This window comes from Elephantulus edwardii, unplaced genomic scaffold (genome assembly GCF_000299155.1).
Source record: "Elephantulus edwardii isolate Elephantulus edwardi_28Jun2011 unplaced genomic scaffold, EleEdw1.0 scaffold00031, whole genome shotgun sequence".
Lineage (NCBI taxonomy): Eukaryota > Metazoa > Chordata > Mammalia > Macroscelidea > Macroscelididae > Elephantulus > Elephantulus edwardii.
This window is the reverse complement of record NW_006399781.1, coordinates 6,208,004-6,224,455: the sequence shown is the minus strand read 5'-3', so window position 1 is coordinate 6,224,455 and position 16,452 is coordinate 6,208,004. Positions and strand designations below refer to the sequence as shown.

At 37.5% G+C, this 16,452-nt stretch overlaps 1 protein-coding gene across 1 annotated transcript in view; it reads right to left on the bottom strand.

Annotated features, from left to right (window-relative positions):
- ATP11B (ATPase, class VI, type 11B) overlaps positions 1-16,452 on the bottom strand; it is a 104,418-nt gene that overhangs the window by 55,671 nt on the left and 32,295 nt on the right. Inside the window, exons 10-12 of the mRNA XM_006884050.1 lie at positions 9,599-9,749; positions 5,245-5,442; positions 1,581-1,823 (exon numbers count right to left, since the gene is read on the bottom strand). Coding sequence (XP_006884112.1) covers positions 1,581-1,823; positions 5,245-5,442; positions 9,599-9,749 — 592 coding nt within the window. The remainder of the gene's footprint in view (positions 1-1,580; positions 1,824-5,244; positions 5,443-9,598; positions 9,750-16,452) is intronic.

Below are 16,452 nucleotides of genomic sequence, written 5' to 3'. Positions count from 1 at the left end.
ATACCTGGTGGAGGGACAGCGCAGGAGGGGAAGACCCTCTGTGAGGTGGATTGATTCAGTGACTGGAGTAATCGGGATGGGTGTGTCAGAGGCAATGCGATTGGCACAGGATAGAGCAGGGTTTAGTGCTGTTGTACATAGGGTCGCTATGAGTCACAAGTGACTCGACGGCACATAACAACAACAACAACATGATTTTTAAGCTTTCATCCAAATTTCTTTTTTAAAAGTTTATTAGTGGCTATTTAAGTGGCAACTAGTAATCTATTCTTGCCTAGAACAAAGGAGAATGATGAATAAGGAAGACTCAGAGGAATAACTGAATCAAAAGACTAACAGCCCAAATATGAACTACAGCATCCTCTAACCTGAAACTAAACTCCATGGTGCCCAGTTATCATCACCAAACCCTCAGACCAAGAACACACATAACAGCCTTGTTGGAATTAGGAAATATGTAAATCAAAAGTAAAACAAAAAAATTAAAAAGATCAGACTTGCTGGTCAGAAAGTCACCAGCAGAATCCCAGAGACTACTGTCCTGAGACAAACTTCTATCTAAAAACTGAAGATACACCCAAAGGCTTTCTTTCAGACAAATAATAGGAATACAAGACATATACTCCTTGAGTAGCAGGGAGTTGTGCTGCCAACTCAAAGACAGGTGGTTTGAATCCACTAGCTGTTCAACATGAGAAAGATGGACAGTTTACCGTTTACTCCTATGTGATTTACAGCCTCTTGAAACTCACTGTGGGTTCTGCCATAACGGCACATAACATAAGACAGTTACATACATGATCCTTAGAACAATCAACTACATCAAACCGTAGGTGCAATATCTGCCCGCAATAAAAGATGAGAAAACCTGGGGGACAGGGAAACTGGATGAATGGAAACAGGGAACCCAGGACATCTATGGGTTGGTTCCGACTTGACGGTATACAACATTTTTTAGCAATGTCTTGTTCAAGACAATAGGGCTTTTCTTAATATTGAGCGTAATCCGCTGTCGCTGAGTTGATGGTGACTCCTAGTGCCCTTCGTTGAGGTTTCCAAGTATGTAAATCTTCATAGGATGAAATCTAAAAGGTTAGTTAAGCATTAGTGTTCATTTGAGGATGGCTTTTTATGTGAAAGGTATAATCTATTACAATCCACAGGCATTTGTATTATTACACACTTTTCAAAATAAAACTATATTCCAATATGATCCATACATAAGGGAGAAGCTGGTGTATTCGAACTCCTGACTGTTTGGTCAGTAGAGAAACCTGTACCGCACCAAGCCATCACAGCTCCTTTCCTTAATATATACTATTTACTATCTGGAAAACTAAGGAAGACACAGAGTAAATGACAGGTTAAACTGGGCTGTGATTAGACATTTTCAGTATTATGTTTTGTAGTACTCAATTAAAAAGTAAGCATTTCAAGTATTTCTTGCCCCATAAATGTGCCCCATAAAAGTGACATGTAAACGTCTATTGTACAATAGACCAACTCAATGTAGACAACTGTATAAAATGGAAGATGTTAGTGAAATGTAGTCCCTATTCATGAATTTAAAAATTGCTTACCAGTTCAATTTCATATTCAGGACTGGTTCTGAAAGAAGAACTGGTTGTAAGATGAGGTATGGTGTTCAGATGGGATAGACCACTAAGGTAAGATAAGTTTCCATCTGAAGAGTCTGGTGTTGGGCCTTCAGGTACAAGTCTACCATTGATTTCTTGGTATTTTATACCATTTATTGAACACTCTCGAAACTGCATCTCATTTTCTGTCAGCGTGCCAGTTTTATCTGTAAACACATACTCCACCTAGAAGAGTGGAAAACAAACTTTTATGTTCATAGTGCTACATTAATAAAACAAACAAAAAACTTTGCCTTCTCTATGTTGATATACAGATGCTATATGTAAAATTCAACATTGAACATAGATACACTGATGTTAAGATTCTTATAATCCAAGTACAATGGAAAAATCAAAATGCCAAAGAAATGAAACAAAGTACCACAAAATCTTTTCAATCTTCAGATACTTTGAAGTTCGTGGCATCTTTAGGTGCATATTCCCTAAGTTTATGAAAACATGGTATAAACTCTGAGTTCATGAAATAGCATATTCCTCAGAAACTAGTTTTGAAGCAAAGGTGGATAGGATGGATTAATAACCCAGATATGAAAAGGAATCTGGGCTAGGAGAAATGGTACATAGCTAGGAACAGGAACACAAAATGGGAGAAACAGAAGTCAGTGGTAGGAAGCTATCTAAAGTAGACAGGAAACAGAAGCTGAGGGTAAACACAACAGTGTTGAAAAGGAAAGAAAATCGTTTTTAACACAGAAAAGTAAAAAACTTCCCCAGAACAGTTAGCACAGAAAAGTAAAAACTTTCCCAGAACAGCTGGAATGCTAGCCTAATGGTGGAGACCAATGAACTGAGCATTTCCAATAAACATTTTAGCGTTACTTTTAACTTGAAAACATAGTCAACGGTTAGAGTTTAGGTGAGGACAACTTCTTATATGAAAAGCACAGTCTAAAACAATACTACTTTAAAAATAAAAATGTATTCCAGCGCTATTAAAATATGAGCACAATTTAGAGACAATGTGACTGACCTATGGCTTTGGTTTACATGATTCTGTCTCTGAATAACACTCTGTAATTACAGAAAAAAGTACACAAACCTCAAATAGCTACCAGTTGCATCCATTCATCATGTGCATTATGAGTCACACTCATTTACCGCTGGCATTACAAACTTCTTTCTGGCTTTAGGTACCCTTTCTTATACTCTTACACTAATGCTCATACTGCAAACTTTTCCTACTTCCACAAGCAAATCTGAGGCATTTTTAAAAAGCAAATGCTGCACTTGTTACATTTATGTACTTTGGAACTGCTGCTTTTATTGGGCTTCTCTTTTTAAAAATATATTTCTGATATTTTTGTGTTGTGCCCCTAACTTCAATTATCTCTGAGACGAGCACTGTGGTTTTCATCAAGCAATTCCACATACTGCAATGATATTTAGGAAGCCTGGTGTCACGTTATAGCAGAACTATTAACAAAGAAGGTAAGAGCAGAGATAAATACAGAAAACAAAACTTAAATTGTAAGAAAAGTAAGAGAACAGATGATATTTTAAAGACTAGATAAAGATTCATTTTAGAAACACTGTTCAGAGAATACTGGAACAAAAGAAACATTTGACAAGAAAAATATTTAAAAATTTTCTTTTTTTTTAAAAAAACAAAAACTAAAATTGAGCAATTCTCCCTGGAGAAGACTATAGAAAATGAATGAAAAATGAATGTCAAAGTAAGATAATTAGAAAACTGATTCAGGTGGTCTGATAGCTACATCATAATAATTTCAGAAAAAGAAAACACAGAAATGATATTACCAAAGGAACAATATTGGAAAATGTCCTTTACTTGAAAGATAGCATGTCCTGACTGAGAGGGCTTCTGGAGCACACTGTCCAATGAAAGGGAAAAAAAAAGAAAGGAGGGGGAATGATAGCAATGTATTTAATCATACAATTTCAGATCTCTCACATAGAAGATCTCAAAAACTTTCAGAAATGTTTTTTTAAAAGAGATAAAATATGGAAAACTAAAAATAAGAATGAGACTGGATTCTTTAATATCAACACTGGAAGTTAGAAAATATTGGAGCAATGTTTTCAAAATTTCAAGGGGAAAAAAAGTATTTCTACTCTAGCAATATTCAAAATTTATTACCAAACAAATGTGAATAGAACATATTTTTATATGTGCAGTCTCAAAACATTTTCCCTTATGCATTCTTTTTTTAGGAGCTGGGAATGTGTTTGAGCAAAAGAAGGCAAAAAGCTATAGATGGAAAGGTAAGAGAACAACAAATAAGAGATAAAAATCAAGAAAGGTTCAAAGAACTTCTTAGGTGACAAGAGAAAGAAATGCAAAGGGAGAATTGAGAAGCAGATCCAGAAGTAAGAAGTCCAAATTTAACCAGAAAGATACAAGGCTTAGAAAAAAAACCAACCCCAAAACACAACAAAAAAACCCCGTTATATGCAGAAAGGAAGAAAGGAAAGAAAATCCTAGATTTCCTTATGTATTTAATATGTAGAAAAAAAAAATTTCATATATTTGTCAGTTTGTTTTCCAGTACATGGAAACCACATAAATGAAAATCTGAGCAATGGACAATAGGGAAAACAAAAATCACGAAAAAGGAAATTTAATTATGGTTTACCTGGGCATACATAAATTATGAGTACATGAACAAGGGTAAAAATTAACGCTCAATAAAATACTTGAAGGGATATAGGGACACAACGTGTATATGTGGCTGGGAGGATATGTGGGGATGCAGTATAACAATTATATTTTTTAATTTTTCATTCTTTGTATGACAAGATTACTAAACTAGACATTTTCATATCCTTGTCCCCTGGCACCTGCTCTAAACACTGTCCCCCAGTGAGGGGAAGGGGTCTAGCCATCTTTTAGGGGTTTTAAGATGTCCACTAGAGTGATGTCTATGGACAAAGTCAGAGTGCTCTGGAATTTCAGCTATGACAGTGTCCCTTCCCAGAATGTCTATAATTCGATGACTGAAGGCCTAAAGATTGGAATCTACTCCCTTAGAGAAGTACTGTCAGATGGATAGGAACCCTGACAGTTGGCTCTTGGTACTTAAATTACAGGTTGTATCATAGATGACAAAGATGATGTGCTATCATCATTCTCTATGGGTGCTAAGGTTTTTCTAACATAAAGAATGTCTCCTATCTGGTGCTGAACAGATCCTGGGAGCCTGGTAACTACCATTCCTCATATTAGCATTATGAAGAGCTGTCAACTATAAAAAAAATCCTTCAAGCGTTTAGAATTTTTAAGTTGTTTACTTAAAAGTGGACAGCTTTCATTCATACTTGTTCTATAAAGTGTTTGTTATTTTCTTTTAGAAAATGGATTACAGCAAGATATTTAAAAGCTTAAAAAAAGGTTTCTTTTCTATTTTACGGTACATAATGTCTGAATTGAAAAAAATCAAGAAATTACACAGAAATAGAATAGTAAGTACGAGAAACAGCTTAAGAAAAACGGGAAACTTTTAAAGGTAGGGGTAAAACAAAGTAGGGTGGTTTTCTGTTAGAAGTCATGTAATATTTCCCGTTTTATCTATCTTCGTACATTCATTGCTTGAAGTACTAAACTAGAAGCATAAAAGCATCATTTCACCTGTCCAAGCTCTTCATTCAGATCTGAAGTATTGACTTGAGCTTTCTGGTCCGATTCCTCATGATAGAGATCAAGATCCCAGCCAATAAAAAACGATCCAAGAAATTTCTGCATTTCTACTGTCACATATAATGAAATTGGAATGATGAAATTATAGAGCACCAAAAAAGCAAGGAAGTCTGAAATAAATCTCAGAATCTGGGAAAAAGGAAAAAAAAGTTTGATTAGAGAACACACACAAGAATTTCTTCAGTATCACTGTAGGGAATCATCAGAAACTTTCAAGTCATCAACTACATTTTAAAATGTATCATCTACAGTATCAATAAATTTAGATTAACAGATTTGTCTTTTCAATAAATATTATCTTACTGTTGCTGTTATATGCCATCGAGTACGACTCACAAATTCTATAAACAACATATCTAAATCCTTGCCCTATCCTACGCCAGTCTTAAAATTTCTGATACATTTTGAGCCATTGCTGCAGTCACTGTGTCAATCCCTCTCTCCCACTTTTTTCTGCTGATTCTCCACCTTTTCAAACATGATGCTTCTTTCCAAGGAACAGCCTCTCCTAACAACATACCCAGAGTATGTAAGATGAAGTTTCACCATCCCTGCCTCCAAGGGGCAGTGTGGCTGTACATTCTCAAGACATCTGTTTGTTCTTTTGGCAGTCCATGGGATATCCAATACTCTTCTTCAACACAATTCAAAGGCATCCATTCTTCTGTCATCCTTACTCACTGTCCAGCAAACAGATGCACAGTTGGTGATTAAAAGATCTGAATCCGGTGAACCAAGTGATGGAAAAGGTCTGAGTCAGGTGAACCTTAATCTTTAAACTGACACGACTGCTCCTCACTACTTTGGAGAGGTCCCAGAAAACAGTCTTTCTCACTGTAATATATCTTTTGATTTCTTGACTGCTTCTGCCAACACTGTTGATTGTGGACCCCGTAAGATGAAATTTGAAATTGTTGGCAATTTAAGTCTTTTCTCCATTTTTAATGATGCTCCTTATCACCCCGGTGGTAAAGATTTTTGTCTTCCTGATGTTGAGATGTAATCCAAATGAAGGCTGCAGTGTTTGATTCCTGTAGCAAGTGTTTCAAGTCTCCGCAAGCAAGGCTGTGTCATCTGCATAATAGAGACTGCTGACAAGTCTCCCTCCTATCCTGATGCCACAGTTTTCTTCTATATACGGTGTACCTTCTCAAATGAATGGCTCAGCAAACACACTGAATAGGCCTGGAGAAAGGATGCAACCTTGAAGCACTCCTTTCTTGATTTTAACCCATGCAGTGCTCCCTTGCTGTTTGAACAAGATTCTTGGTATAGATACAGGTTTCAAATGAGAATAATGAAATGTTCTGGAATTCCCATTTGTCTCAGTGTTAACTGTGGGAATCCAAATGTTAAACCAAATGCTTAACCAGGAACTGAAGAAGGTGCAAATACAAGGTGGAATTCCTCCTAAGACAGATAACAGGAATCAGGGGCCAAGGTAGACCTAGTAGAACCTCAACAATTCTCAGATTGTGTTTATAAAACCCTCATTCCTGAGATAAGCATAACACTGTCAACAGAAAAAAAACATAGCTTCATTTGCAAAGAATTCTCTTTGTGATTTACTTCCTGTTGATTCTCAATAAAGGTTACAGAGATGCTTGGCTCAAAGCTGCATTCTTTGAGCTGTCTTCCCTCTGCCTTAACACTCTGTTTTTCTTCTCTGTCCTTGGTGTCTCTGTCTTGCTTCTCTCTGTATCCTGGGTTGACAAGAGATAACTATAGCTTGTTACGATCCACAACAGTCAAAAGAACTGTAGAGTTAATAAAACACAAACTGATTCTCAAATGGAGATTTGTACACAAATGTTCACAGCAGTATTATTCACTATTACAAGAACATGTAAACAGCTCAGATGTCCAACCACAAATCAATGGATTGAGAAGTTGTGGTACAATCATACAACGGATTACTATGCAGCACGCAGGAACAATGATTTTGTAAATTACTACCTAAACAGGGAGCATTATGCTAAGTGAACTAACTCAGTCCCACAAGGACAAATACTGTGTAAAACCACTACTGTAGAATGAGTTTGGGGATCCAAAGGGGGTGAGGTGGAAGCAGAGGGGTGAAGATGGGGGGGATGTTAATCACAGGGTTGCACAATTCGACTGGGGGTGGGGGTGGAGATGAAGGAAATGGGAAAAATCCTTTGTAAAAAACAATATTATTTGAACTTCGTAAATAAATCAATATAAAGTTTTAAAAATGTAGAAAAAGAAAAAAATGTAAAAAAATAATAAAACACAAACATTTTTTCTAGTTATGCCTGCTTTCTGCTAAGATTCATCTGACATCAACAATGATATCCCTGGTAGCAAGGCTTCTTCTAAACCCAGCTTGAACTTCTTGCAGTTCTCTGACAACATACTGTTATTAGATTATCTGTAGCAATATTTTGCTTGCATGTGATATTATGTTAAATAATTTCCACATTCTGCTGAATCACTTTTCTTGGAAATAGGAACAAATATGGGTCTTCTGCCAGTTGGACAGGTAACTGTTTTCCAATTTTCCTGGCAAACATTCCATTGGTAAACATGTTCAGGGCTGCATTTGTTACTTGAAACCTTTTAAATCATCTTCTATTGATTTCTAGGGACTTATTTTTTGCCAATGCCTTCAGTGCATGATCTTCCTTCACTACCATTGGCTCTTGTTCATACCTTACTTCCTGAAATATCTCAGTGTCAATCAATTCTTTCTGGTACTGTGAATCTATGTATTCCCTCCATCTTCTTTTGATGCTTCCTGCATCATTCAATATATTGTACATATAGAAACAAACTGAATTTGAATTTGTTTTCAGTTCTTTCAACTTGAGAAATGTTGAGCAAGTTCTTCCCTCTGACTTCTGACTCCAGCCCTTTGCACATTCTGTTGTAATTCTTTGCTTTCTCTTCTTGAGCTTCCCTTGGAGATCTTCTGTTCAGCTTTTACTTCAGCATCTTTTCACCTTCTTTTGGCTTCTTGACCTTCTAGTGCAACTGTCAGTCTTTTCTGACATCCATTTTTCTTTCTCTGCTTTGTGGGGGATATCCTTAATATCATCTCATCTGGTTTTCTATCATTAGTGTTCAATGCCTCAAAACTATTCTTGAGAGGACTTTTAAATTCAGGTGGGAAAGACCCAAGGTTGAATTCTGTTTTCTGTGGACTTGTTTTTCATGTTCAATTCGAGCTGGCACATGAGCAACTGTCAGTCTGTTCCACAGTCAGGATCTGGCCAGGACTGCAGATATGAGCTTCTCCAACAGTTGTTTCTACAGATGTAGTCTACCACTTAACTAAGTTTCTTTCTTTTTCTTTTTTTTTCAGTTAACAGCCCAACATGTAACACAGAACATTGACAGGGCTCCTCACCTTGCTAAGTTAGCTATTTCACTAGTATTTGTGTACACATTACTTTGATAGAATAAATTGGGAAAGAAAAAGCCTAGCATAACAGATAGTAACAAAATTATCCTTAACTTCCATAATATCTATTCCACTCCAGCCCTTTTTATCAAAGATAACTTAAAAGTGACTATAAAGTTAAAAAGTTATAAAAAACAATTTCTAGGCTGAATTGTTAGCAATCAAAACTCTCCAGTATGAATTACACCACAGCCAGTTTAACAATGGTACAGGAGAAACACATTTCAACAGGGATTTTGCAAAATATATTAGTGAATGATACTAAAAGTAGGTCCTCCAAAAAGAGGGTAGAGTCCCTGTGATTACATGCTATGTAGTCTCATTAGATCTAAATTTCTATTGCAATATGTCTTTCAACCTAAAGTGATGTTTAGAGAATACTTCCCTGAAGTAATCTTTGGTGGTAATCCACATTTAATCAGTTTAAAACTGTCATTTGTGTATTACTTCAAAACAATAGACTTGACATCAATAACCTTGATTTATTCAAATAGAACTAACTGCAAATTATTACACTTACTTATTAATGAATTTATGATAAAGTACAGTATATGGAATAAAAACTAAAAAATGTAAGGTTGAAATGGATTGCAAACTCAGACTTATTTAGATATCTGTGACCTCTTGTAATTATTCAAGCTATGCCATTAGGTAATACAACCTCTGCTGGAGTATATGGAATGGGGTGTTGGGGGGTGTGTATACCAATTCAAACATAATCCTTATAATTCTTCATCCGCAATTTCATTTTATCACCCTTCAGATTCCAAGGGTTCCTCATATAGAAGTCAGTACTCAAGTATTAACCATGGCAAAGAATAACGTTTCTTCTATAGCAGAGTCAAGAATACCATAAAATACCTTACTACTATTTCTCTGATGCTCTGTCTTTTGGTTATACCAAGGTTCATCCCATTTTTCTTCAGCTTGCCATGTGTATTTTAAAATAGTGCTGAGGATGGCTTCAGAAATAAGGATTATAAGGTAAATTATCAAAAATGTATTCATTGACCTGAAATGAGAAGAAAACATATCAAATATTGTTTCTATATTCCTTAGCTTAGAAGTTATGTACATGCTATTAAATAGGGGACTAAAATATGAAGTACTAAAAAACAGTATTCATTTTCAGTATACAATGAGACAATAGAATCTATTCACTAGCATGAAAAGAACCAACATATATATAGCTTATAAATCTTTCATGTATTTAACATTTTTCTCTTTTCCTTTATTAGATTAGATTTTTTTAGAATTTTATACTGGTTTGCTTACAAAGTTTGTATACATTTAAAAAAAAACAAACATAAAAAACCAACAGAGTTTGTATACATTAAATTTTACACTGCTCTTCATTCACATTGTGTTTTACACGATCATTCCCATGCATTTTTTAAAATTAATCACCATTGGACCTTGCTCACCATTACCCTGTCTTAAGTCTGTTTTATATATTTCTGCATGAATTTTTGCATGTAAATATTTGTGTTAACATCAACTTTAGTTTCATTAGGGTAAATGCTCTCATGGCCTAGGGGGTAAGGAGTTGTCCTGCCAGTAACTGGCAGAAGGTCTGAATCCATAATCTGCTCTGTGGAAGAAGACAGAAAATCATCTTCTGTACAATTTATAGCCTCTGAAAACTTGCTGGAGGGTCAAATATGACCCAGTTCTGATTATATGACATATGTTGTTTGCAGTGTTGGAACCAACCCATACTTGACCCTTCAGTGGATTTTCAGAGTCAATAAACTGCACAGGAGGAAACTGCCTATCTTTCTCTTGCATAGTGCCTGGTGGATTTTAACCACGTGCTTTTGGGATAGAAGTGCAGTTTCTCACCACTAGGCCACCAGAACAGTGAAATTGCTGGGTCAAACATTAACTGCACTTTTAGTTTTACAAGAAGTTGCAAAACTACTTTGCAGAAGGGTTGGGCCATTTTTCATTCCACCAATAATGTGTGAGATGCAATTTCTCTACTTTTTCACAGTACGTGGTATCACCATGATTTTTCATTTTAACTGTTCCAGTAAGTATATAATAATATCTCACTGTGGATTTCCTTTGGATTGCTTTGGTAGTTGGTAACAGTGAGTGTAATAGTTGGTAATGGTGAATGTAATGTCATATAATTATTTTTCATTTGCAAGTGTTTGATGGGATATGTATAAATATACATTTGGCATTTTTGCTTTTTTAAAATTTGGATTATGTGATTTGCTATTGCTGAGTTTGTTGTTGTTGTCTGCCTTCGAGTCGAGCACAACTCATAGTGACCCTATGAACAAAAGGTCTGAAGCTCCTCTACAATTATCAACATTTGCCAAAGTTCATCAGAGTTTCTAGAGGCATGTTGCTTAGGAAGTGGATGCCACTCCTGCTTCCAAACCTGTCATAGAATGTTATTGTTGTTATGTGTCATTGAATCGCCTGTGATGTATAGTGAACCTATGTACAGCAGCTCTGAACCCTTCCCAGTCCTTAGTCCTGAGCCAGTCTAATTCCAACACACCAACCCCCACTGCCCCAATTACTGTATCAATCCATCTCATCTGGCGTCTCCCTCTCCTGCACTGTCGGCCCACCCTTCTGGGCATGATGTCCTTCTCCAAGGATCGATCTCTTTTGGCTACATGCCCAAAGTTAGTGAGGCGGAGTTTCAAAATCCTAGCCTCCAAGGAAAGACTTGGCTTCACCCTCACCAAGACAGACCTATTGGTTTTCTTGGTATGTTCAAGACTCTTCTCCAGCACAACTTGAAGGCATCTATTCTTCTGTCATCCTTAGTCATTGTCAAACTCTCTGAAGCATAACACGCAGTTGAGAAGACCATGGCCTGGATTAGGTACACCTTTGTATCTAGACTGACATCATTGCTCTTCAGCAGTCTGGAGAGGTTTGTTGCTGTTGTTATGTGCGACTCAAAGCGACGCTATGTACAACAGCCCTAAACTCTTGTTCTGTCCTGTGCCAATCCCACTGTCTCTGACACACTCATCCCGATTACCTGAGTCACCAAATCAGTCCACCTCCTAGAGGGCCTTCCCCTCCTGCACCTGCCCTCCACCCTACCGAGCATGATGTCGGTAGGCTGATCTCTCCTTACAACATGACCAAAGTATGTCAGACGAAGGCTCAGAATCCTTGCCTCCAAGGAGCAGCCTGGTTTAACCCTCTCCAGGATGAATCTGTTTGTTTTCCTAGCAGTCCATGGTACCCTCAATACTCTTCTCCAACACCACAGCTCAAAGGCGTCAATTCTCCTTCTATGCTCGCTAGTCATTGTCCAACTCTCTGATGCATAACAAGTAAATGCAAAGACCATGGCCTGTATCAGATGCAACTTAGTCTCCAGAAAGACACCGTTGTTCTTCAGTACTTTGGAGAGGTCCCTAACAGCAGACTTTACAATGGAAATACATCTTTTAATTTCCTGGCTACTGGTGCCAAGAGTGTTGACTTTGAAGCCAAGCAAACTGAAGCTGTGAACAATCTCAATCTCTTCACCATCCATCCTGATGCTGTCAATTGGTCTAGTGGTGAGAATCTTTGTCTTCTTGACACTGAGCCTCAATCTATATTGGAGGTTGCAGTTCTTGCCCTGCTGCAGCAAGCGCTTCAGCTCCTCCTCAGTTTCAGCAAGCAGGGTTGTGTCATCTGCATAATGCATATTGTTGATAGATCTTCCAATCTTGACCCCACATTTCTCCTCATAGAGTCCAGCCTCCCAGATAATTTGTTCTACATACAGGTTGAAAAGGTATGGAGACAGGAAACATCCTTGGTGTATGCCCTTCCCAATTTTGAACCATGTAGTGTTTCCTTGCTCTGTTCTGACGACTGCCTCTTGGTCCAAGTATAGGTTTCCCATTAGCACGATCAAGTGTTCTGGGATATTCTGCAGATATTAATATTGCCATTCGAAGCTTTCATATGCTTACTATATTAGCAGCATGGTGTATCCGTTAAAATCAGCCTATTTGTGTTTTATTGTATCTATAATGTTAACATCCTCTAGAAAGCAGTTTAAACCAGTCTGACAATCTGGCACTATTAATTAAAATTTTCAGTCCATTCCCATTTAATGTAATTTTTTGTCAAGCCTGAAAAACTTGTTTAAAATTTTATTTCATTCTTGGTCTTGTTTTGGTGTTATTTTTAATTTTTCTGTTCTTTTCTGACATTCTTTCATATTCATTTTTAGTATTTAACTGCTCTGTTGAATTCTGGCTCAGAAAAGAGACTGTATTATCTGGTGCTTTTCAGAAGAATTCTGATATTTACTCTGCTGTTATGTGCCATTGAGTTGGAACTCATAGTAGACCCTCTAGTGGATTTTCAGAGGCAGTACGTCATGGAGTTATTGGTGGATTCAAACCCTGAGTCTTTGTGATTACAGTGCAGTTTCTTACCACTAGGCCACCAGTATGCATTTAGCTTCAAACCCTTAACTTTTGTCACTAATGCAATGTTTTTGTTGCTGAGTTCTGTCAAGATGGAATCATGATCAAAAGCTGACCCTACAGTGAGTTTTCAGAGGCAGGAAATCGCATGCGAGGAGAATGCCCATCTTTCCCCTGTGGAGACTCTTTGCCAGTTTGGGTCCACCGTAAGTCACTTTCTTATGCTTCTAAACCGTTATTTTAAAAAATATTTTGTGCACATTTTGTAATTGGCAGCTGATGCAGAGTTAGACTAATTTTAAGTTTCTAAATGCTAACTCAATAGCATTTAGTTTTCACTTTTTAAAAATAAACTGTCTTTTTACACCAGTTACAGGTTTAGAGAAAAACTACAGAAAGTACAGGCTTTCAATATATCCTTTCCTTCCTGCACATTATTTCTCCAATTAACATACCTATAGCACATTTGTTATAACTGAAGAATCAAAAGTTATCTCATTAGTTGCTGTAGAGTACGACTCATAGTGACCCTATGAAAAACACATCTGAACCCTGTTCTATCCTGTGCCGTCTTCACGCTTCCTGACACACTAAAGCTCATTGTGGCAGTCACCATGTCAATCCAACTGGTTGAGGGTATCCTCTTCCTTCGCCAACCCTCTACCCATCCCAGCATCATGGCCCTCTGTAAGGAATAGTCCCTCCTAGCAACATACCTAAAGTATGATGCGAAACTTCATCATTCTTACTTCCAAAGAGCACTCCAGGTGCAACCTCTCCAAGACATATCTGTTTGTTCCCTTGGTGCTCCATGGAAAGTTTGGCGCTTTTCTCCAACACCATAGCTCAAAGGCATCTTCTTCTGTCATCTTTATTCACTGTCTAGCTCTCAGATGCATAGCAAGTGATCAGAAAGCCTGTGGCCTGAATCAGATGCACTTTAGTCCTTACACTGACATCATTATTCCTCAATAATTTGGAGAGGTCCTTAACTGCAGATTTTCCCTGATGTAATACATCTCTTTGTTTCCTGACTGCTGATACCAAGGGTGTTAATTGTAGATTCAAGTAAGATGAAATTATTAATGATTTCAATCTTTCCTCCATCTATCATCATGTTGTCTACAGCTCCAGTGGTAAGAATTTTTGTTTTCTTGATATTGAGATGTCATCCATATTGAAGGCTGCAGTCCTTGATCTTCTGCAACAAGTGTTTCAATTCCTCCTGACTTTCAGCAAGCAAGGTTGTGTCATCTGCATTAATGCAAGTTGTTGATAAGTCTCCCTTCAATCCTGATGCTATAATTGTTATAACTGACGAACCAATAGTGGTGTATTATTAATCAAAAGCCAAAGCTGCATAAAGCCGTGTGTCCATCACTACAGTACTATATGGAGTAGTTTAATTGTCCTATAAATGATCAGTTGTTGTGTATCTCTGAGTCAGAACCAACACATAGGTACACCATCCAGCAGGTGTTCAGAGGCAGTAAATCATATGGGAAGAGACGGTCTATTTTTCTCTCAAAGAGCAGCTGGCGGATTTGAACCGTATACCACTGTGCTGGCAGAATGATTCCTTACCATAAAGCCACCAGAGTTCCCTAACTCAAGAGTACTGGGTGGGGTTTAATCTTTCTCCTACAGTAAGCACCCATGCTAATTAACAAATTTAACTTCGAGCTGTGGTACTGGAGAAGAGTACTGAATATCCCATGAACTGCTAAAAAGAACGGATTACATCCTTGGAGGCAAGGATGATGAAGTTGTCCCACATACTCTGGGCATGTTGCCATGAGAGCTATTTGTTGGTGAAAGACATAACACTTAGAAAGGAGGAGGGACAGCAATAAAGAAAGGAAGACCCCCTACAACTAGGAGAGGATAAAATAGATGAATGGGACCTTCTAGGAATAAAATCCTTAGGCGCATACAAGAACTTCTCCAACAGGGTAAAAAAGGAAGCCACAGACTGGGAAAAAATATAGACATGTCTGATACAGCTAGGATTTATAGAATACTTGAGCACCAAAACAAGATAAAGGTAAACAACCCAGTTGAAAACCGGGCACAGGATATGAACAGATACTTCACCAAATAAGACCTTCAGATGACAAACAAACACATGACCAAATGTTCAAAATCCCTGGCTCTAAGAGAGATGCAAATCAAAACAATTATGAGATATCAGTAAGAACAGCAAAATTCAACAGATCAGCAAACAACAAATGCTGACGAGGTTGTTGAGAAACTGGAACCTTTAATCACTGCTGGTGAAAGCGTAAAGTGGTGCAACCACTGTGTAAAGCGGTATGGCACTTTTTTAAAAAGTTGCAAATAGAGATACCATTTGACCCAGCAATTCGACTACTGGGAATATACCCTAAAGAAACCAAAACGGCCACCCAATCAGATATATGCACACTGAGGTTTATTGCTGCTTTGTTCACAATAGCAAAGAGTTGGAAACAACCCAAGTGCCCATCAACAAACGAATGGACAGAGAAACTGTGGTATATTCACACAATGGTATAGTATGCTGCCTTGAAAAACAAGGAACTAATGAAATATTATACAAAAAAGGATGACTCTGGAGGACATTATGCTGAGTGAAATCTCTCAGTCACAAAAGGACACATACTGCATAATGCCACTGTTGTAAAATGAGACTGACATAGGGGATGGGGGGAACTGAAGAAAAGAGGGGATAAATAATACACACTGCACTGAAACAGATAAGGGAGAGAACTGTTTAAAAGGAATATATGATTAGTTATTATTTTCATGACAAGAGTCCAAAATAAGAGTTACATAGTAAAGAGTACTTGGGGGTGTGTGTGTGTGTGGGGGGGGCGTTAGGATTGTATAACAATGAAAGAATTTTTTTTTCTTCTTCAAGGAGAAGAGCAAACTGAGAGGAGGCTGGGTAGGGAGGAAAGTGTGCAACAATGTATGAATAGAAATTCCAAATCTCGGTAAACTTCCATTAAAATTTAAAAAAAAAAAAAGGAAAGGAAGACCCTTGAAGAGACAGAATGACAACCATGAATGCAGGCAGCAATGGGCTCCAGTATGTCAGAGATGATGGCACAGAATAGGACAAAGTTCTCTTCTGTTGTTTATAGGGTCAATGAGGGTTGTACTCAATTGTAGGGTATTTAACAGCTATTTCCCTCCCACCTCCATATTTTTATTGTTGTTATGTGTGGTCAAGTCGTTTGTGACTCATGGCGACCCTATGTACAACAGCCCTAAACCCTGCTCTATCCTGTGCCAATCGCATTGCCTCTGACACACCCATCCTGATTA